General features: G+C 41.1%; 1 protein-coding gene across 2 annotated transcripts in view; it reads left to right on the forward strand.

Annotated features, from left to right (window-relative positions):
* The window catches only part of PRKAA2 (protein kinase AMP-activated catalytic subunit alpha 2), a 76,594-nt gene that overhangs the window by 41,738 nt on the left and 14,790 nt on the right, over window positions 1–20,066 (forward strand). For both annotated transcript variants that reach the window (XM_072649602.1, XM_072649601.1), the window contains exons 5-8: window positions 3,345–3,432; window positions 6,377–6,601; window positions 12,226–12,730; window positions 14,436–14,562. In XM_072649602.1, the coding sequence (XP_072505703.1) occupies window positions 3,345–3,432; window positions 6,377–6,601; window positions 12,226–12,730; window positions 14,436–14,562 (945 nt within the window). The remainder of the gene's footprint in view (window positions 1–3,344; window positions 3,433–6,376; window positions 6,602–12,225; window positions 12,731–14,435; window positions 14,563–20,066) is intronic.

The raw sequence follows: 20,066 nt of genomic DNA on the forward strand, positions 1-20,066 counted from the left end.
CAGATCAATGAATTGGGAATGCAATTAAAAATATTGGAAAATCAATCAGTGGAAACCTCCCCTTCCCCCACCAGTAAACACCAAATTATAAATCCTAAAAATAAAAAAGAGATGAACAAAATTGAAAAAAATTGAATGAAATAAAACTAAGAACTTTTTTAAAAAGGCTATTTTGATCCAAAATAAAATGAAAACCAAATTATCAGTATTAAAAATGAAAAAAGAATTCATAATAAATGAAGAATAAAGGAAATTATTAAAATATTTTGCCCAACTACATTCCCATAAGACTGACAAAATAAACGAATATTTAAAAATACAAAATACCTAATACTAAAAAAAAGAGAATTTAAATAGCCCATTTTCATAGGTACAAATCAAAGAAACCATAAATGAACTTCCAAAGGGAAAAACTGTAGGACCAGATAAAGCACAAGTGAATTCTAGCAAACATTCAAGTCTCAATTCCATTATTACAAGAACTGTTTGCAAACAATACCAACAGAAGGGATCCTAACAGGTTTCTTCTTTAACACTGGTATGGTCTTGTTAGGGAGAGTTAAAGCAGAAAAAGAAAACTATTGAGCAATATCCCTTATAAACATTAATGCAAATATTTAAAATAAAATATTAGCAAAGTTGGATTTATACCAGGATTTCAGGGTTGGTTTAATATTTGGAAAATTATAAACTTAACCATATGAGTCCCAAAATGAATAAAAATGATGTGGTTGTATCAATAAATGTAGAAAAATCTGTTGACAAAAGAGAGTATCCATTTTGTTGAAAACACTAGGAAGCCTAGGAATAAATGAGTCTTTCATCAATATGACAAATAATGCATATCTAAAATTATATAATAATATATAATATAATAAATAAACTAGAGTCCTTTCCAGTAAAATCGGAGATCAGTGAAGGACGTTCGTTGGAATCATTTCTGTTTGATGTAGTGCTAGAAGTTGTGGGCATAGGGGTAAGAGAAGGAAAACAACTTGAGTAAAGAAGTAGAGGTAAAGGAGAAGCAGAGTGATCGCTGTTTTGCAGACGCTGAGATGATGTACTTAAGGAATTCTACAGGATCAACTAAAAAAACGGAACAATTATTAACTTCGCCAAATTTGTAGGGCACAAAATAAATCCACAAAGATCCACCAGCATTTTTATATAACACCAATAAAACTTAACTCAGAGTGTTAAAACTAAATACAGAGTGTATAAAATACTTGAGAATCTGTCAAAATAGACCTAAAAAATGTATAAATTCAGTAGCAAACCACGGTTTACAAAAATAGAAACAAGCTTAAATAATTGAAAAAATACTTAATATTCATGTGTGGGATAAGTCAACGGAATAAAACAGCAGTACACAATTTACTTACTCAGCGCCATAGCCATCAAACGGCCAAAGGCTTACTTTTTTGAAAACTAGAAAAAAATAACCAAATTCAAATGGAGGCAGAAAAGGAAATAACAAAAAGAGGCGGGAGGGAAGGGGACGTCTCAGTGCCAGGTCTCCCATCGGACTCACAAAGATTTGGTGCTGGTTAAAACTCAGAGAGATCGCTCATTGGAGCAATTCTGGTAGACGCCATACAAGAACAAATGTATCTAGTACTCTCGTATGTGAGAACCAAGACACTTCAGCTCCTGGGATAAAGATTTACTACATGATAAAAAATTCTGGGAAAACTGGGAGAAATATGGAAGACATTTGATTTAGACCAGCACCTCACGTAATATACCTAATATGAATGTGTGACTTAAATATAAAAGGTCACAAAAATACAAATAAATTAGTGCCAGGCACTGGACTAGATGCTTTACAAATATTATCTCATTTAGTCAGCACAATAAGCCAGGGAGGCAGATGCCATCATCATCCCCCTTTAATAATTGTGGAAACTGGGGCAGATGGAAGTTATGACTCGCCTAGGGTCACACTGCTAGTAAGTATCTGAGTTCAGATTTGGACTCAGGTCTTTCTGACTTCAGATCCTGCACTCTATCAACTGTACCACCTAACTGCAGTTTTTTGGGGGCAAGAAATTGGAAACTAAAGGGATGGCTATCAAATGGTTGAGTAAGTTGAGGTAGAGGAATGTAAAGGAACGTTAAAATGGGAAATAGATGATTTCAGAGACATGAAAAAATTTGTCTGAACTGATGCAGAGGGAAGTGAGCAGATCAGCCTACATGACAACATCCATGTTAGAAATATGAACAATTCCGAAGACTTTTAGAAACCGAGTAAGAATCAAACAAGGAGATTCAGGGGTACAATTTATATGCTAGCAACAATATTGTAAAGACAAAGGAACTTGAAAGCTGTCAGAACTACGTTCAGTACTATGACTCTCCATGACTCCAAGGGACCAGTGATAAAATATGGCACCCAACTCCTTGCAGGGAGGTGAGAGAGTTTAGGGGGCAGAATGAGACACATATTTTTGTACACAGCTAATGAGAGAATTCATTTTGCTTGACTTTGTATATTTATTACAAAGAATTTCTTTTCCCCTTTTTTTCCCCCAATGGGGTGGAAGGTGGGAGACTGAGAAAATAGATTTTTGTCAATTAAAAAAAATGACAACTACTGAAGTGAGAGGATGTTACAGTAGTGGAGTGTTGCATGCACTTCCAAATGAGGTCAATGTGTTTAATTGCTTTTATTTATTATAAGACCTCTTAAGGACTGGGAGCAATCCATACATATTTGTAATATAAAATCAAAACAGATCATTAAAACTTTAATTAATAAAATATATTAGAGCTGAGAGAGACCCTTAGAGATCATCCAGTCCAGCTTCCTCTTTTTGCAAATGGTGAAACTGAGGCCCAGAGACGGGAAATGACTTTTTTAGAAGTCTGCGCAGAGCCAGGGTCTTTTAAAAGATTTCGGTTTTGTTTTTCCAGTAAGTCAATGGACTTTGTTCTTTGCCTTTAAACTGCCAAGATAAGTCAGCTTCCAGGCTGCAGGGTTCGCTGCAGCTGTAACGGAGGCTCATGATATTTGCTAATGAGTTTGCTTGAAATCCCCTCGTTGTGAAAAATAAACCAGCATTTCAAAGCTCCATAGACTTTGACATTTCATTTGCCTTTTGATGAGATTTTGTTTTTCTAACTTCCACGTCTTCAAATGCAGTATTAATCAAGGATCTCTTCTGGCTTGAAAATGCCCGTAACCATTTACTTTGCTCATAGTTCCTTAGAATATTTTTAAAAATAGGATGAATGACATGTGGAAAGACAATATGTTCCTGACAGGCCTACAGCTGCTGTTGAGGATAATATTTAAATGTTAAAAAATTTAGCACTGGGTAAGCTGTATTTTTCTTTTTTAGGTTTATCAAATATGATGTCAGATGGTGAATTTCTGAGGACAAGCTGTGGGTCTCCAAATTATGCGGCCCCTGAGGTCATCTCAGGCAGGTAACGTATCAGTGAAGCTCCTGTTTTCCAAAGACTCTCTCTTCATTTGAGGCATCTCAGCATGTACCTGAGTGATTACACAGAGTTGTGTAGACATTTCTGCAAGGCCACATTCAGTACTGACAGCAGTAAGGCCTGGGCTGCCTTAGGGTCTCCCACTGGTCCATGGCTGACCAGTTCTCAACTTAAGACCATGGTTAAGAGGCTTCTTATCAGAGATCCTTTCTGAGATGTTGTGAACTTCTGTGAATGTAATTTCATTTTTTGCTCATCATTTCCCAATATCCACTTGGGATAACTTGTTTTCAGGAGAGGAAGCTCCTTCAGAGTTTCACTGGAGGAATTTTTTTCTGGCAAAGAAGAAATGAGAGGTACCACATGTTTTTAGGAATTCTGAGCTCTCTTTAGAATTTATCATAAATAGAGCTTATCATAAATACATGGATAAATTCTTGTATATTCCTTTGGCTTTTGCAAAGTGCAGGTAGAGCAAGCGTTTGGAGGGTCAAGTCCCTTTCCCCCCTTCCAGATTACCCTACATCTCCACTGTATTTATCTTCAAAACTCTGATTTATACATGTCGCCTCCTATGTTAGACCAGACGATCATTGGGCATGACAGTGCACACCTGCTGCTGGGCAGGCTGAGGCTGGCCACCTGAGCTTGGAAGGTCTGAGCTGCAGTGGGCCCCGGTGTGTGCACTAAGGTCAGCATGAACATGGGGAGCCCCCAGGCTGCCCAAGGTGGTCAGAGCTCTTGTGCTGATTGGGAGTGAGTTTCAGACTATGAGGAGCCCCTGCCTTCCAGCTTGAGTAAGATAGAATACCGAGTTGTTGTTGTTTTTTTTTAAAGAGGGGGAAAAAACAAATGTACGCTTCTTGAGGGCAGGGGCTATTTTGGCTTCTTCATTTGTTTGCCCCCAGTGCTCAGCACAGCACATGACACAGAGGAAGGCTTAAGAAATGTTGGCTGAGCAGAGATCCAGTACATCATAGTGGTGGACATTTTTCTTTTTAATGAACTGCATGTAGAGCAAAATCTTGTCTCCCTGCTTATTTAACCAATCAACTGACATTTTATTAAGTGCCTACAATGTGCTAGGCACTGGCAGGTCAGTGGGTAACATGGTAGCTTTTATTGTAAAAAGAGTTTAGTGAAATTCATGTGCTTAGGCAACTAATTTTTTTTTAATTCTGATTTTAACCAACATAAGCACGTTCACCCACTCATTAGAGCTTACAGGCTTGTAAAAAACTCCTGCTCTGCCGTGCACAGCTGGCTTTCCTCTTAAAGAGCATAGCGAATGCCACCTTTTACTTTCATCCTGCTGCTTACCAAACATCTTTGTGGCGTTGATCTTTAGTCTGTGTTAGTAGTAATGTGGTTTTTATTGTTCAGGCAAAGAGCAGAGTTGTATTGAAAGTGGAAGGAAATCATTTGAGCAAAGAAAATAGTAGCTACCCACTGGTGCAGGCAACACGGCTGGTAGTTTGGACAAAACACATTCTAAACTACTGCCATTTTATTAGTTAGAGTCATTTATTGGAACTATAGATCCAGACTAAATTGTTAGAGATTTTTGTGTGCCACTGGTGTCCAAGGCAATGGTCATCTGGTGTTTGCATATGTATGTGTGTGTGTGTGTGTGTGTGTGTGTGTGTGTGTGTGTGTGTGTGTGAGAGAGAGAGAGAGAGAGAGAGAGAGAGAGAGAGAGAGAGAGAGAATAAAAAAGAGTAATGATATAGCAAACATAGCTTGCCTGGAGGTAAAGATCCAACCACCAAATAGCTCACAAAGATATTTTTAAATCTAATCTTAAACCTGCGAACAATAAACACTGGTCAGAGATATTGAAGATGAAGTGAGCTAAGTCACTTCTGTAATGGAACCACACGTTGTTACAGATGGACAAAATCTTAGAGATTGTTTAAGCCAAAGCTATTGCTTTACTATTTTTTAAAAATTTTATTTATTTCAGTCACGATTTATTTTCTCTCCCCACTACCTTTCTCAAGAAAAAAATTTGAAAGAGTCCTTTGTAACCAATATGGGTAGTTAAGTAAGACAAATTCCCACATTAGCCATGTCCGCTACTCTGTCTTATCCTGCCTCCTGAGCCCTTCCCTTCCCTGCTAAGTGGGAGGTGGGCAGCGTGCTTTAGCAGATTCCAGCAGCTGTGGCTGGTCATTGTGTGAGAGTTCTTAAGCCTTTCAAAGCTCTTTGTTTCCACAACGTTGTTGTTGTATATATTGTTCTCCTGGCCCTGTCCCTCGGGTCACTTCCCTCTGCATCATTTCATGCAGCTCTTCCAAGGTTTCTCTGAAACCATCCCTTTCACAATTTCTTACAAAACAATAGCCCCCATTGTATCCATATGACATAATTTGTTCAACTACCCTCAATCGATTTCCTTTACCACCATGAAAAAAGAGCAGCTGTAAAATATATGTACATCCCTGTGTCCTTTTCCTCTTCTTTTGATCTCTGGGGTATAGGCTTCGTAGTATCATGGCTGAGTCAAAGGGCATGAAGGATTCAGTCTCATTTTATTGTTGTTGAAATAAACCAGAGAAGCAAAGTGAGCTTGAAGTCTCTAAGAATGGGGTCTTCCAGTGTCCTCTCCTGACTCTTAGAAGCTAGAACTGTGAATCCCAAAGGACGGTCTAGATACTTCCACCTACTGGAATTTTGTTGTATCAACTTTTCTATGAAACAGGCCATGACTTGGGAGTTATTTTGTCACATGACTTTTTACCGTAGCATTATTTGTGATTAGATGAGCTCTTTTTGGTGGGAGAAAATGTTGATGAGGAGGATGGTGGCCAAGGAGTTCAGAATGATGGAATCGACTCAGATTTGGTGGTGGTTGTTTTGGGTTGTTGCCCGTGAGTAGACCCCACCTGCCATGCCCTTCTCAGTGTCCCCCCCCTCATCTCTCACTTAGGTTGTACGCGGGGCCCGAGGTTGACATTTGGAGCTGTGGTGTGATTCTGTATGCCCTCCTCTGTGGTACGCTGCCCTTTGATGATGAGCACGTCCCCACGTTATTTAAGAAAATTAGGGGTGGTGTTTTTTACATCCCAGAGTATCTCAACCGTTCCATTGCCACTCTTCTCATGCACATGTTGCAAGTGGATCCTCTGAAACGAGCAACCATCAAAGACATAAGGTAATTGTTGGCTTTTTACTGTGCCCCTTTCAATTCAGTAACCATTGTTAAGAGGATTTTACATTTTTTGTTACTGCTGCCTCAGCAAGGTAGATGGGGATACATTTCCAGATTTTAGCTTTATTTAAAGAAATTAAAACACAAAGATATTTGCTGAGTTTAAACCCTTTAAATAGCTGCTGGTGGGCTTGCTGTGAAAGGCTGATATGGGAGAGGCTTTGGAAAGTTAAGTTGCTGGCTTGGCAACTGATGGGGACAAGCTTTTTATAGTGCCCACATGCCAGGGTGAGGCATTCCCCAATGCATGCATCTCATCATGTCAGAGCTCTCAGAGGTTTCTGGTTCCTGCCTAACATTTCAACAGGTGTTGGTTTACAAACAGATTATTCAGACATATTTCTAGATCCTCATCCTTGCCCTACGCAAACTAGAATGCCTATTTTAGGACACCTGACCCATGGAGCATATAAGTGACAGCTGTAGTATTCAGTGACTGTGTTTACAGTCTGCCTGTCTTAACAGTGCAATGTGTCTTCAATTCGGTAAACATTTGTTAAACATCTACTGTGTGGTAGGCATTGCAAATACCACAGAGTCTCTTCTCAGCACAAGGCCTTGCAGCGACTTGGTGCTTAATAAATGCCTGTTGACTTGATTCTAGGAGATTACAATCTAATGAGAGAATGTTGTTACATTCACAGCATGATACAGGATGGAATGTTATGGGCATAATGTGGAAATCCAGAAAAAAGACCTAGAGAAATATGAGGAAGATCTCTCTCAGCTGGGGGGGGGGGGGGGAGCTTGGAATGGTGAGTCAAGGGACACTTTGTGAATGAGGTGGCCTCATGCTGGGTCTTGGAGACAAAGAATGATTTTAGCAGACAGATGAGGAGGTGGCAGGCAAGGCAGAGGGAGGGAGCATTGGGAGAAAGGCCTACACAACTGCACAGGCAGGGAAGCAAAGGGGATCAGTATTTACAGAGTGCCCACTAGGTGCCAGCCACCATGCTGAGCTCTTTACAAGTGTGATCTTATTTGATCCTCACAACAGTCCTAGGAAGTAGGTGCTATTATCTTCCCATTTTACAGTTGAAGGAATTGAGGTACCAGGTTAAGTGACTTGCCCAAGGTCACATAGCTAGTGTCTGAGGTTGGATTTGAACTTGGGTCTTTCTTGACACTGGGAAGGGAGAAAAAGGTATCATAGGCTCATTGACTTGGGGCTCAGTGCTCTGTCCATTAAGCCACCTAGCTGCCAAAATGTGGTTGGGGATTAGTGAGTAGAGCTGAGAGGAAATAGCAGGGCTTTACATATAGGCTGGGAAGTATCGGGAACATCATAGAAGTGGGCTAGGTCTGCAAGAGACATGTAAAGTGAAGTGAGATAGGCCAAAGAGCAAGCCTTGGGGAAAGACATGCCTCCCCCTCCCTCCTTCTGTTTGTCTCCCTCCTTCCCTCTTTCCCTCTGTCCTTCCCTCCTCCTCTTTCTCCTCTCCCTCTCCCTCTCCCTCTCCCTCTCCCTCTCCCTCTTCCTCTCCCTCTCCCTCTCCTCTTCCTCTCCCTTTTTTTCCCTCCCATGGTCAGACTCTCTCTGGAATATCATGTTCAGCCTCATAGGGGTCACAATTTAGGAATCACATTGATAAATGGAAATCAGTAAAGAAAAGTCTAGCCAGGACCATGAGGAAATCTGAAATGATCCTGACATGGACCGGTTCAAGGGAAAAATGGTTGTTTGGCTTGAAGAAGTGAAGCTTTAGTAGGGGGTGATCCCTCTTTTTAAGTACCTACAGGGCCATTATGGAGAAGCCGCATGTGATGTGTTCTCACAGTCTTGCTGGACAGAACCAGGAACATTTGAGGGATGTTTGTTGAAGCAAACTGTGGCTCAGCATGGGGAAAAGCCTTGTTGTTCCAGGCGTCCCAAAGCCAGCTGGGCCAGCTTGGGAAGCACTTCCTGGTCTGTCCCTGGAAGTCCTCCTTAGAAGGCTGGAAGATGGCTTGTCTTGCCCGCTATGGAGTCTTCCTCAGAGCCAGACTGGGCAGGATACTCTTCAGAGCTTGCTTCTGGCTCAGGCTTCCTCCCTCCCCATTTTCAGAATCTCATTGTTGTCCCTGCAGAGTTGGTCAGTTAGGAGTGGGATGGAGAAGGAAGTGAGAACACCATATGTAGATGAACCCTTTTAGAAATCTGGCAGCGAAATGGAAGAAAGGCACAGGATGAAGGCTTGAGCAGTTAGCAGGGCCAGGAGAAGGGGCTTTATGTATGCCTTTAAGGACAGGCCCACCTGCCCCTCAGCTGCCAGCAGACCCCCGCCTTCCTCTGAAGCTCAGTAGTATTGTCCTTCCTCTCCTCCCCACCAGGTTCAGGATTTAAATACAGAGAAAAACAAAGAGGTTCATGTTGTAAGAGTTAGTTCTGGAAATGAACACATCAGAAAGGACTTTTTGAAGGTATGACATCTGCAGAGGAAGGAGCTTGCTTTGTGAGACTTGTGTATCTCCACCTAGTGCTGCACAAACCGAGACTTCTACAAGCACGAGTTGTCTTGTTTCAAACAGTTTAGACATTATAATTCCATTAACTTGCATAAAGTTCTAAAATGATGAATAATTTTATCATTAGGGAAGGGCAGAGGAGAAAAGGGAAGATAAATATGGTTTGATAAATGGTATAAAATACATGGTATAAAAGTACCACATATGTCACTCTTCAGGAGTGTTAACTTCATAAAATAACTTGATGGGCAGGTTTTTAATTCAAGATATTTTTGAATTTTTGTAACTTTGAAACCCAAGTTGACTGTTTTAGGAAGTTTTAAATGTTGAATTTGTAGCTTTTAGGTAGGTGTTTTAAACTTGTGGAGAAACTCTTGATTTGGTAAGTCATGATTGTGTGACCTATGTCCCTTCTCCTTATTGTAAATTTTTGTTTATTTGTTAATTCATTTGGCTTAGATCGGTGGTGCAATGGATGGAGCACTGGGCCTGAAGACGAGAAGACTCACCTTCGTGAGTTCAAATCTGGCTTCAGACACTTACTAGCTGGGTGACCCTGGGCAAGTCACTTCACCCTGTTGGCCTCAGTTTCCTCATCTGTAAAATGAGCTGGAGAAGGAAATGCAAACCACTCTGGTATCTCTGCCAAGAAAACCCCAAATGGGGTCATGATGAGTCACTCATGGCTAAATGACTGAAGAACAACGTGCCCTAGATTGAGTTTCACAAATTGCCTGGTGCAGGGGCAGAGATTTCTCAGTTTCGAGAGGTGGTTTAGGTAACTTCCTAGGCTAGATTTCTCATTTTATATAAAAGCCAGGGTAGTGGTAGTGAGAGAAAGCCATTTTTAAATGATAATTGTTTAATAATGTACATGAAGCAAACTCATTTGGGGTTAGTTTCCCATGCGCAGGTAAACCATCATCACAGCCTTATCATGGAATTTTATCATAGGTTCTACCCTGTAATCCTGGTATCTGCACAGTCTCCATCATGTTTATTCTCATAGACTTGTCAGGTTTGAAGGGTAGTCATGGGCAAGAGAGGCTGGATTGTTTAGGTTGTCCCCCAAGAGCAGAATGAGGAGCCCAGGGAGGGATGTGTGAAGAGGCAGAAAGGCAGACTGAAGTTTGAGTTGGAAACAAACCACAACTTGGAAGTATCCAGAAATTAAATGACAGTCATAGATTGTCGAGAAACATGAAATGAGAATGGAGGCCAAGACCTTAAGGATTGTTTGGGAGGAGGAATAGGAGGCATTAAAAGAGGCCAAAGGCTCGGCTAGAGAGGTAGGAGACACCAGTGGAGGGTTATGTCTCAGAAAGCAATGGAGGAGAAAGTATAACAAGGGTCATAGATCTGGAGTTGGAAGGGACCTTCAAGGCTATCAAAGATGACCTTGTTTTTCAGAGGAGAAACTGAGGCCACCCAGACAGGACTAGTAAGTGACTAATCTGCTTTCTGGAGCTAACATCAGGGGCAGGATCTTGAAATCATCTTTCTGGATCCAGTTCTAGCATTCTATTCACTGTACAGCACTGTCTCCAGGGAAATTTGGTCAGTAGAGTCAAGTGCTACCCAATGTCAAGGAGGATGACTGAAAAGAAGGCCTTAGATCAGAGAGCAGTTAGAGGGGTCATGGGTAGCATTTGAGAGGAGAGGTTCAGTGTGTGGTACAGTGTGAATGTCAGATAGATGTCTGATTGGGAAGGAATCAAAACAAGGTGAAGCAGGTTTTGGAGGAAAGGTAGCTCATTTGGACTTGCTGATGAGAATGGAGGGTAAGAAAGTGGAGATGTTGGCTGCAGGCAGCTTCTTCAAGAAGCTTGACTAAGAAAGGCCAGAGAGAGGTTGACTGGTACCTAGCTAGTGTTCGGTCTAGGGAGACTTGAGAAAGTGCACGCATGTGTGAGAACAAAGAGTCTCCTAGAGTGGAAAAAACTGAAGGTGCACGAGAGGCAAGTGATGCTTGTTGGAGCAGGATCCTAGAGAGGAGAGAAGGGGTTGATCCAAGGGCACAGGCAGAGGCATTAGCTAGATGAGAAGTAGGGAAGGAGAGAAAGAAGAGGCAGTAGTTGTGGTGAGAAACGTGGGCAAAAGAAGGATAATTAATAAGGTATGGATCGTGTGGCCTCAGTCATTTCAGTGAAGTAGAAGATCAAGTCATGATTGTGTGTGGGGGGTAGTGGGGGATGGCATGGAGGGAAGTATTGGGTTTTTAAGGAAAGGAAGATACATGGGATAATTATTGTGGGGAAAGATTCAATTCAGTCATTTCTCAATCATATCTGACTCTCTGTGACCCCATTTGTGTTTTATTTTTGGGGAGGGGAAAAGGTGCTGGAGCGGTTTCCATTTCTCTCTCCAGTTCATTTTACAGATGAGGAAACTCAGGCAAACGAGGTTAAGTGACTTGCCCAGGATCACATGGCTAGGAAGTGTCTGAGACTGGATTTGAACTCAGAAAGAGTTCCTGACCCCAAACTTGGCGCTCTATCCAGTGCTCCACCTAGCTTCGGTGCAGGGAAAGATGGGGGATTATTCATTAAAAGGAGAGATGGGAAATTGCTGAGCAGCAGAGAGAGTCCCGTGGAGGTGAAGGTGGGGCACAGTAACCGTGTAGCGGGTTTCACCTTAAAAAAATAGAACACTGTTCTTAGTCATTGATGAATATGATTCAGTACCTGATATCATTATGAAATATTAAATGTTGAGATGCTAATGGATTTTTCTTACCCTTTGATGTTTAAAATATTAGACCTCTCGTATAGCCTTGTCAGTCTAATCAGTTTTCAATAATTGCAATTTATGTTAATGAGCCTATATTATTATTGAATTAGACCAGGATCTCCAAAGCAAAGCTTACTTTCATTGTTGCTTTTACTGGTACCTCCCAGATGAGGGAACTCCCTAAACCAGTAGAGGTCGGCACCTGTTCTTCCCTTCATAACCTTGGACAGTTTCCTGGGGTCATGAATACATTAAGCGATTTCCCTAGAGCCACAAAACAAGGATAAACCAGAGGAGAGACTCGAACCCACGTTTTCTCAACTCTGATCGCTGTTCTCCATTCTCTCCCCGAAGCCACTTTTTCTCTTCTTATTATCTTTTGTTTTTTCTAGAGAGCATGAGTGGTTTAAACAAGACTTACCCAGTTATTTATTTCCTGAAGATCCTTCCTATGATGCAAATGTCATCGATGATGAAGCTATAAAGGAAGTATGTGAAAAGTTTGAGTGCACAGAGTCGGAAGTGATGAACAGCTTGTATAGTGGGGACCCTCAGGACCAGCTCGCAGTGGCTTATCACCTCATCATTGATAACCGGAGAATCATGAACCAAGCCAGTGAGTTCTACCTTGCCTCTAGCCCTCCCACTGGCTCTTTCATGGATGACAGCACCATGCACATTCCCATTGGGCTGAAGCCACACCCTGAACGGATGCCACCTCTCGTATCAGACAGCCCCAAAGCCAAATGCCCTCTGGATGCTCTGAATACTACCAAGCCCAAATCACTAGCTGTGAAAAAAGCCAAGTGGCACTTGGGGATTCGCAGTCAAAGCAAGCCCTATGATATTATGAATGAAGTCTACCGGGCCATGAAACAGCTGGATTATGAATGGAAGGTAGGACACACTTGTGATTCATGACCCCTTTTCATGAATTATTCCCTGTATGACATGTCACTTGGAGCTGATGATCTTAGTCATGGGGTCAGTGAACAACCACGCAGTGAGTGGCACCTAACCGTCTCTAATTCAGATGTACTCAAAGTGATCTTAATAGTTTTGGTTAATAAGCCCCATTCTTGTTAATGATGTGCCATATGCTTCTTTTTTTTTTATAATCCTTTCTTTTTGTCAGGATAGAAAGACAAACATTTCTCTTTACAGAACTGGCGATGCTGGAAAACTGTCCATATTTCTAATTCTAGTGGAGAATCTCCTGCCAAGTATGTTTATCAGCTTGAAAACATCTGAGAAAATAGCTCACCTGTTTGAGCCTGAGCTCCAGCAATCTCATATCCTGAGACGCCACAGATAGTATGTTTTTCTTTTTTCTTTCTCTAAAGGATTCATTGATAGAAGGCTATGGCAGTGAGTATGGACAGCATACCTTTTACCCCCCAGGCTGTTGGTTTTGCCTTCAGGATACGGATGCTTTTCTCTAGGTTGAGAAAACCTGAACAATTTTCAGGTGCTCATGATTTTCTGAAGAATTAGTTCCTGGGAACGGACATTCTCAGCACATATTTTGCCACTAAAAGCATAAAAAGAAAGTTCTTGATTGATTCAAATTCCATACTTATCAAATGTATTTTACTATTTTAGAAAGCCATTTTCCATTTCCCTTTGGAAATTACCTAAATAGTGACAATTTTCTTTATTTCTTTCATTAAAAAAAGTGAAAAAGAAGAAACAGTATGAAATTTGCCTTATCCTTAATTGATGTTTTGGAAGAAAAAGTACTGTTTGTTTTAATATTCATACATTTATGTATGTGGATCAATAATTTTTGAAACTATTCAAAAAATCTCTCATAAATTCTTCCCCATCTCTTTTCTGAGTAGAATGAGAAAGATGGGAGGTAGAGAGTTCTTTCCTTATTGTTCCACCTAAAAACGAAATTAGAAAATTCCTTTCTAAAAATGAGTCTTTTCCCCCATTTGATTTGATCATTCTTTTTATCTTTCTTGACTTCATTTATTCATATGATATATACTTCATGCTGTGTAACAGAAACAGTACTTCAGTTGGTGATGATGTTTTGAAAAATGCAGTATATTTCTTCCCTTCTAAAAATGATGATAATACATAATGAGAGCTAGCATCTATACAATATTTTAAAGGTTTGCCAAGTGATTTTTACAAATATTATTCCTTTTGATCCTCCCTAGGTGAGATACTATTATTTTCCCCCTTTTTATAGGTGAGGAAACAGAGACAGAGGTTGATTGGCTTGCCCAGAGTCCCAAAGCAAGTGAGTGTCTGAGGCTGAATTTGAACTCAGGTCTTCCTGACTCCAGACCTAGCATTCTGTCTGTTGCATCAATATGCATTATTCTGCAATCCTGCAATTTAATCCATACTCCATATGAGTTTGACCTTAAGGCATTGTCTTGTTGCAGTTTAAGGGTAGCAGTAGTTGAGGGGAATGTGGCAACAAAGGGGAATCTAAGAACAGCTGAGAAAATACCCTGCAAAACTGGAAGGCTGTTTAAGAAGGATTTTTCTTATTGACAGTGAGTTCTAAAAATTTCTCCTAGATTAAAGGGGAGACATTGCATTTTCTATACGCTTCCTTTACCTAAAAGAAGGTTCCATGTTGTAGGTGGTGAATGCGTATCATCTTAGAGTGAGAAGAAAGAATCCCGTGACTGGCAATTATGTGAAAATGAGCCTTCAGCTGTACCAAGTGGACAATCGAAGTTATCTTTTGGACTTCAAAAGTATTGATGGTAAGGAGGCCATGCTGGCTTGAGATCTGAAACCTGCTCAGACGCCCCATGGAAGTGACGTTTGGCAGCAGCCCAGTCTGTTAAAATCACAAACCTTATAGATTTGCTGGCTTGGAAAGTGGAAGGAGAAGTTCATTTGGAGTCAAAGGACCTGGATTCAGACCCTGATTGCCCTTACTTAAGTTTTCTGGTCTACAGTTCCTTCATCCATAGCATGAAGTGCTTGGGTCAGAAGACCTTTAAGGTCCCTTACAGCTGTCTCTGAGTCTGTGATCCCAGGTGTAATTGGCAGCATCGAGAATGGTGTCTGCCATGCATGATTGTGTGCAATCTAAACAGATAAAAAGAGAATAAAAGAAAGGCTTACGGAAATAAGCATCTTTCAGATCTGGAAAGTGACACATCTTTCACAAGAATTCTGACTAGGCATGAAATCAGATGGGAACTACCTTGATGTATGCCCAGTGGTACGAGAGAGCCACAAAGGCTTCATCTTCATCTCTCTTCCCAAGACATTCATATGGAGAAGGAAGGGGTAGGAGGACCCAGGGTTATGCAGGCATTGGATAGGATGACCTCCAGGGCTCCTTTCAGCTCTGAAAATCTGGTATTTCCTGCATTTCACCAGTACACCTGCTCCATTCTGCCACTAATCTACTTGTCCCTTCTCATTAAAAACCTACCTTTGCAGTTCTGGGAAAGAATTTCTTTTATCAGATCACTGCTCATCAAGCATCTGCAGAATGAGCTTCAGTGATGAAATGCTCCCTCTGTCCTGAGGCAGCTGCTTCTCCTTTGGGGTCGACTCTCCATTTGTTGGGAAGTTTTTCCTTATAACTTCTACCACTTAGTGGAAGGTTTTTTATCCAGGACTAAGCAGAATAATTCGGTTTCTCTTACTTGAAGACAGTCTTTATGTGACTCCCTAAGTCTTCCATTCTCTAGAGTAAACATCTGCATTTCCTTCAGTGGATGTTTTTTTTTTGAGGGAGGGATTCAGGTCCCTTCACCAGATCCTGGCCAATTTCTGTTTATGTGCCATCTTGTTAATGACATTTATAAAATGCAATACCAAACCTTGACTAGAATACCCCAGAAGGGCTGAGTACATCCATTCCTTTGGGATGCTGTACTTCTGTTACTATATCCTAAAGTTGCATAGGCCTTTTGTGGCTTCTATAATGCACTATGGACTCAGAGTGAGCTTACAATTCACTAAAATTCCCATTTATCCTTCATAAGTTATTGTCTAATCACACCTCCTTTTTGCTATACTCAGGCATTTAGTTTTCTAAACCCTGGTTTTTCCTTTATATTTATCATACTTAATTTTTAGATTTATTGCATAGTTCTTGGCCTTCCTGAATCCTGACTCTGTAACCAATGTGTTACCTAGCTCCCTCAGCTGTATGTTACCCAGATTGGTTAAGATCTCTTCAGTATTAAGATATTGACCACAACAGGGCAAAGAATTCCAGAGGCCTTCTTCCATGTTGGCATGGGCCACTGACTGGTCCTTAATCTAGTCATCCAACCAAACACTCCTGTCTTGTCCACAAACATGTCAAGAGCTTCACTGAAGGTCAGGTGTAAGCTCTCCATAGCATTCCCCTCCTCTACCACTACTGTGACCCAGTCAGAAAAGAAAGTGACATTTCTTTGTCATAAACCCTTGCTGGTTTATGGCAGTCCTCAATTCCTTTTCTAGCTACTCACAGACTCTCTTTAATGTTCAGTCTTCTATTTCTCCTGGAATCAAATTCAGATTCCTCAGCCTATAGCAGAAGAATCTGTCCTTTCCGCCTTTTAAGCATTAGCGTGCTTGCTTGTAGCACTTGGTGCTTTTTTGGGTGATTTTTCAAAGATCATTTGCAGAAACTCAGCGATCGCATCTTCGAGTTCTTTTGGTATGAAGGGATATTGTTTGCCACACCTACTGAGTTAGCATCACTGAGGGAAATCAAAGTGATGTTCTCTTACTTTATCTTGGGTTCCAGATCCCTGTTGACCATCCCCCCCTCCCCATCTACCAATATTCAGATCATTTTCTTTGGTAGAAAAATAGAAGCCAAATTAAAGTTGAGTAACTCTTCTTTGTACCTGGATCATTAGCATGAGCACATCCACAAAGAGCAGTAGTCCTGGCCCCCCTTTGATCTTCTGCTACAAAGAGTTCTTTTTATCCTTGGCATTTCTCATACCTCTCAGTTCATTCTGAGTTTAGGAATTCAAGCTTTCAGATAGGATCCTGCTCCTCCTATAATTACTCTCAGTTCCCTACCCTTTCTTCAATCTTTTATGCATGCCTTTTAAAAACCTACTTGGTCGTTGTGTTTTCAGAGCATTCATGCCAGAGTCTTTAGGAAGCTAATGCTTTTCTTACCTAGTGGAATAATTTATGTTGGTCAGTGGATTTCATTCTTGAATGCATCCCATCCCTTTTGAGCCAAGTTACTCTGTAGAATGTGAGTCATTCCCAAATCCAGGCACCTTATCAGAATCTGTTCAACTTTCTTCTCTGTATCCATTCTAGATACAAGCCTGGAACTCTCTCCTTCCTTACTTCTGCTCAAATCCCAAGAAACCTTTCTCAGTCCTCCTCAGTGCTAGTGACTTCCTTCTGTCTGTTCTCTCCAGTTTATCCTGTCTATATCTTGCTCATGTGTGGTGGCTACATGTTGTCTCCCTCCTTAGACCAGGAGTTGTGAGAGCAGAGATTGTCTTTTTGCTTTTCCTTGTCTGTCCAGCTCTTGAGGTGCCTGACACATAGTAAGAAGTGCTTCTCGACTGATGGACAGGATAAAGCATGTATCAAGCTCTTCTAAGTGCCTGACACTGTGCTAAATGCTGGGAATACAGATACAGACGAAAAGAGGGCCAGTCTCTCTCCTCAGAAGTTTACATGTTATTGGTAGAAGATGTTGCCAGACTGAGACTTGAAGGGATGTGGCCAGCTGGGCCCTCGGTTCAGATGGAGATTTCAGGAGTTCATGACTCAGGTGGTGGGGAAGGCTAGAGAGGAAAATCTTCCAGGCACAGGAAACTGCTAGGAGAGTAAGGGAGCCCAGAGCCAAGGATGCCTCTGCAGGTCACACATGCGTACCCTCCTATCATACCAGAGCACATACCGGTTACATCTTCTTGGCCAAAGTCAGGTATAGACCCATAGTTTTCATTTTTCTAATTTAAAAAATGCTGTGTTTGAAACTTTATTGAAATTTAGTTTGAATTAAATACGGTTAGTAAATATTCAAAATTTAATAAGCTTCTTTATGTAAAATATTGGAGGGACAGCTGGTGGTGCAGTGGCTAGAACACTGGATCCAAAGGCAGGTCAGTCCAAAGACCTGAATTCACATCTGGCTTCAGACACCAGGTCACTTAACTCCTATTTGCCTTGGTTAATTTTACTGTAATAAAAGGGGGACCATAATTAGCACTTACCTCCAAGGGTTATTGTGAGGATCGAGAGAATAATTATACAGAACTTGACACAGTATCTGGCATGTAGTAAACGCCATATAAAAGTTAGCTGTTATTGTTATTGTAACATTTTATTCCTTTGAAATCTATGTTGAGATTCTTTGACCATTTTCATCGACTTTTCTTTTTATGCTTGCAATGAGTTCTCAATTTCTTCTTGGCTCTGCTCCCCCCTGCCTCACTTTATAGTATTTTCTAGAGATTTTTCTATGGTTTTTTTTAGGGGGGAGTTACCCTCATATCTGCTGGTCTTAGTTGAATGACAGTATCCTATAACATTACTGTACCACGACTTATTGACCTTTTCTTATGTCGTTGGGTATTGGGGTCACTTGTAGCTCTTTTGCCATCAGGTACAATGAGGTGATGTAGATATGTGACTACCCAGCTCTGCTTGTGTTCTGGTAACGCTGTTTTCCCAGCAGTGGAATTGTTGGATCAAAGCGTATGATTGCTTTTGTAGGCTCTGCAGGTCACACGTGCCTACCTTCCCGTCATTTCCTACATGTTTATATGCAGTCAAAGATTATATGTTTGAAATTCCACATAGTAGGAGTTGAATAAATCTTTACTGAGCAACTGACGGGCAGTGAAGGCGTGGACCAGTTTTCCTAACTGCCTACTAGCATGGAATCTCCTTGATTCTAGTTACATTTTTTTGCCAGCCCAAAGGGTAAAAACTCAAATTTGTTTTAGTTTAGTTTTTTTGGGTTATTAGTGATGTTATATATTTTTCTCAATTATTTTTTGCAGTTTATGTTTCTTAACTTTTAAAAATATTAGCTAAAAATATTTGTCTTTTTGATGAACAAAGCATTCTTACTGAGGAATTGTCAGTTTTCAAAAAGTTAATATATTTTAGATGTTAAAATACTGATTTTTCTTTTTAATTTTAATTGTAATGCTGTATATATTTTTAACATATTCAAACATACCCTGTCTCATCCCCCATAATTCCTTCCATTTGTTGGCATGAAAAAAATCTTCCCTCTATGATTGAGATAGATAAATAGTCATTTTATTTTCTTCCATTTTTTTCTAGAGTACATTCACCTCTATTACTGTGGAGGGCACCTCCATTCTCCCACTTTCCTAGGCTCTCAACATAGATGTTACTGTCTAGTTTGTCCTTTTTTTCAACCCCAGCATCTAATCAGTTGGCAAATCCTGTTGTCTCTACCTTTGTAACAGCTCTCCCATGGGCCCCCTTCTCTTCTCTAGCATTGCTACCATTCTGGGGCAGGGCCTGGGCACCTCATGCCTGGACTATTGAGGTCCCTGACTGTTTGGTCCATCTGTCCCAAGCCTCAGTTCATCCTTCACTCGGCTGTCAAACTGATTGATCTTCCTTAAATGCTAGCCTAATTATGTCCCTCCTCTGGTCAGTCAACTCCAATGGCTCTCTCTGACCCATGTGGTCAAATAGAAAATCTTTGCTTTGGTTTTTAGAGCCTTTCATGACCTGGCCCCTTTCCTACCTTTTCAGCTTTTGTACGCCTCTCTTCCCTTTCCCCCTGTGCCCTGTGATCCAGTGACATTGGCTTCCATCCTGGGGGTATTTTTAGCTGCTCCCTTCCACACCTGGAACTTTCTCCTTGCCTCTCCCTCCTGACTTTCTTCAGCTTTAGCCCAAGTCCTGCCTTTTGCCAGAAGCTTCTTCGAGTCCTGCTTAATCTCCATGACAGCCCTCTGCAGTTACCACCAATTCATGCAGGACGTAGCTTGTTTGTACATGGTTGTTTGTATGTTGTTTCACTCATTATACCACGATCTCTTTGAGAGCAGGGACTGTTTATCGCCTTGATCTGTATCCTTAATGCCCAGCATGATGCTTGGCACATAGTAGGTGCCTTTCGCTTACTTTCTTAACTTCTATAGATTATGTAACATTTGGGTCCCAATCCCTTCGGAGGCAGTAGGGTAGAGTGGAAAAGATGACAGGTTTCAAATCAGAGGTTCTGAATTTGAATCCCAGCCCTATTACTGGGCCTGGGCCAAACCTTCAATTCCCAATCTGTCAG

This window comes from Notamacropus eugenii, chromosome 2 (genome assembly GCF_028372415.1).
Source record: "Notamacropus eugenii isolate mMacEug1 chromosome 2, mMacEug1.pri_v2, whole genome shotgun sequence".
NCBI lineage: Eukaryota > Metazoa > Chordata > Mammalia > Diprotodontia > Macropodidae > Notamacropus > Notamacropus eugenii.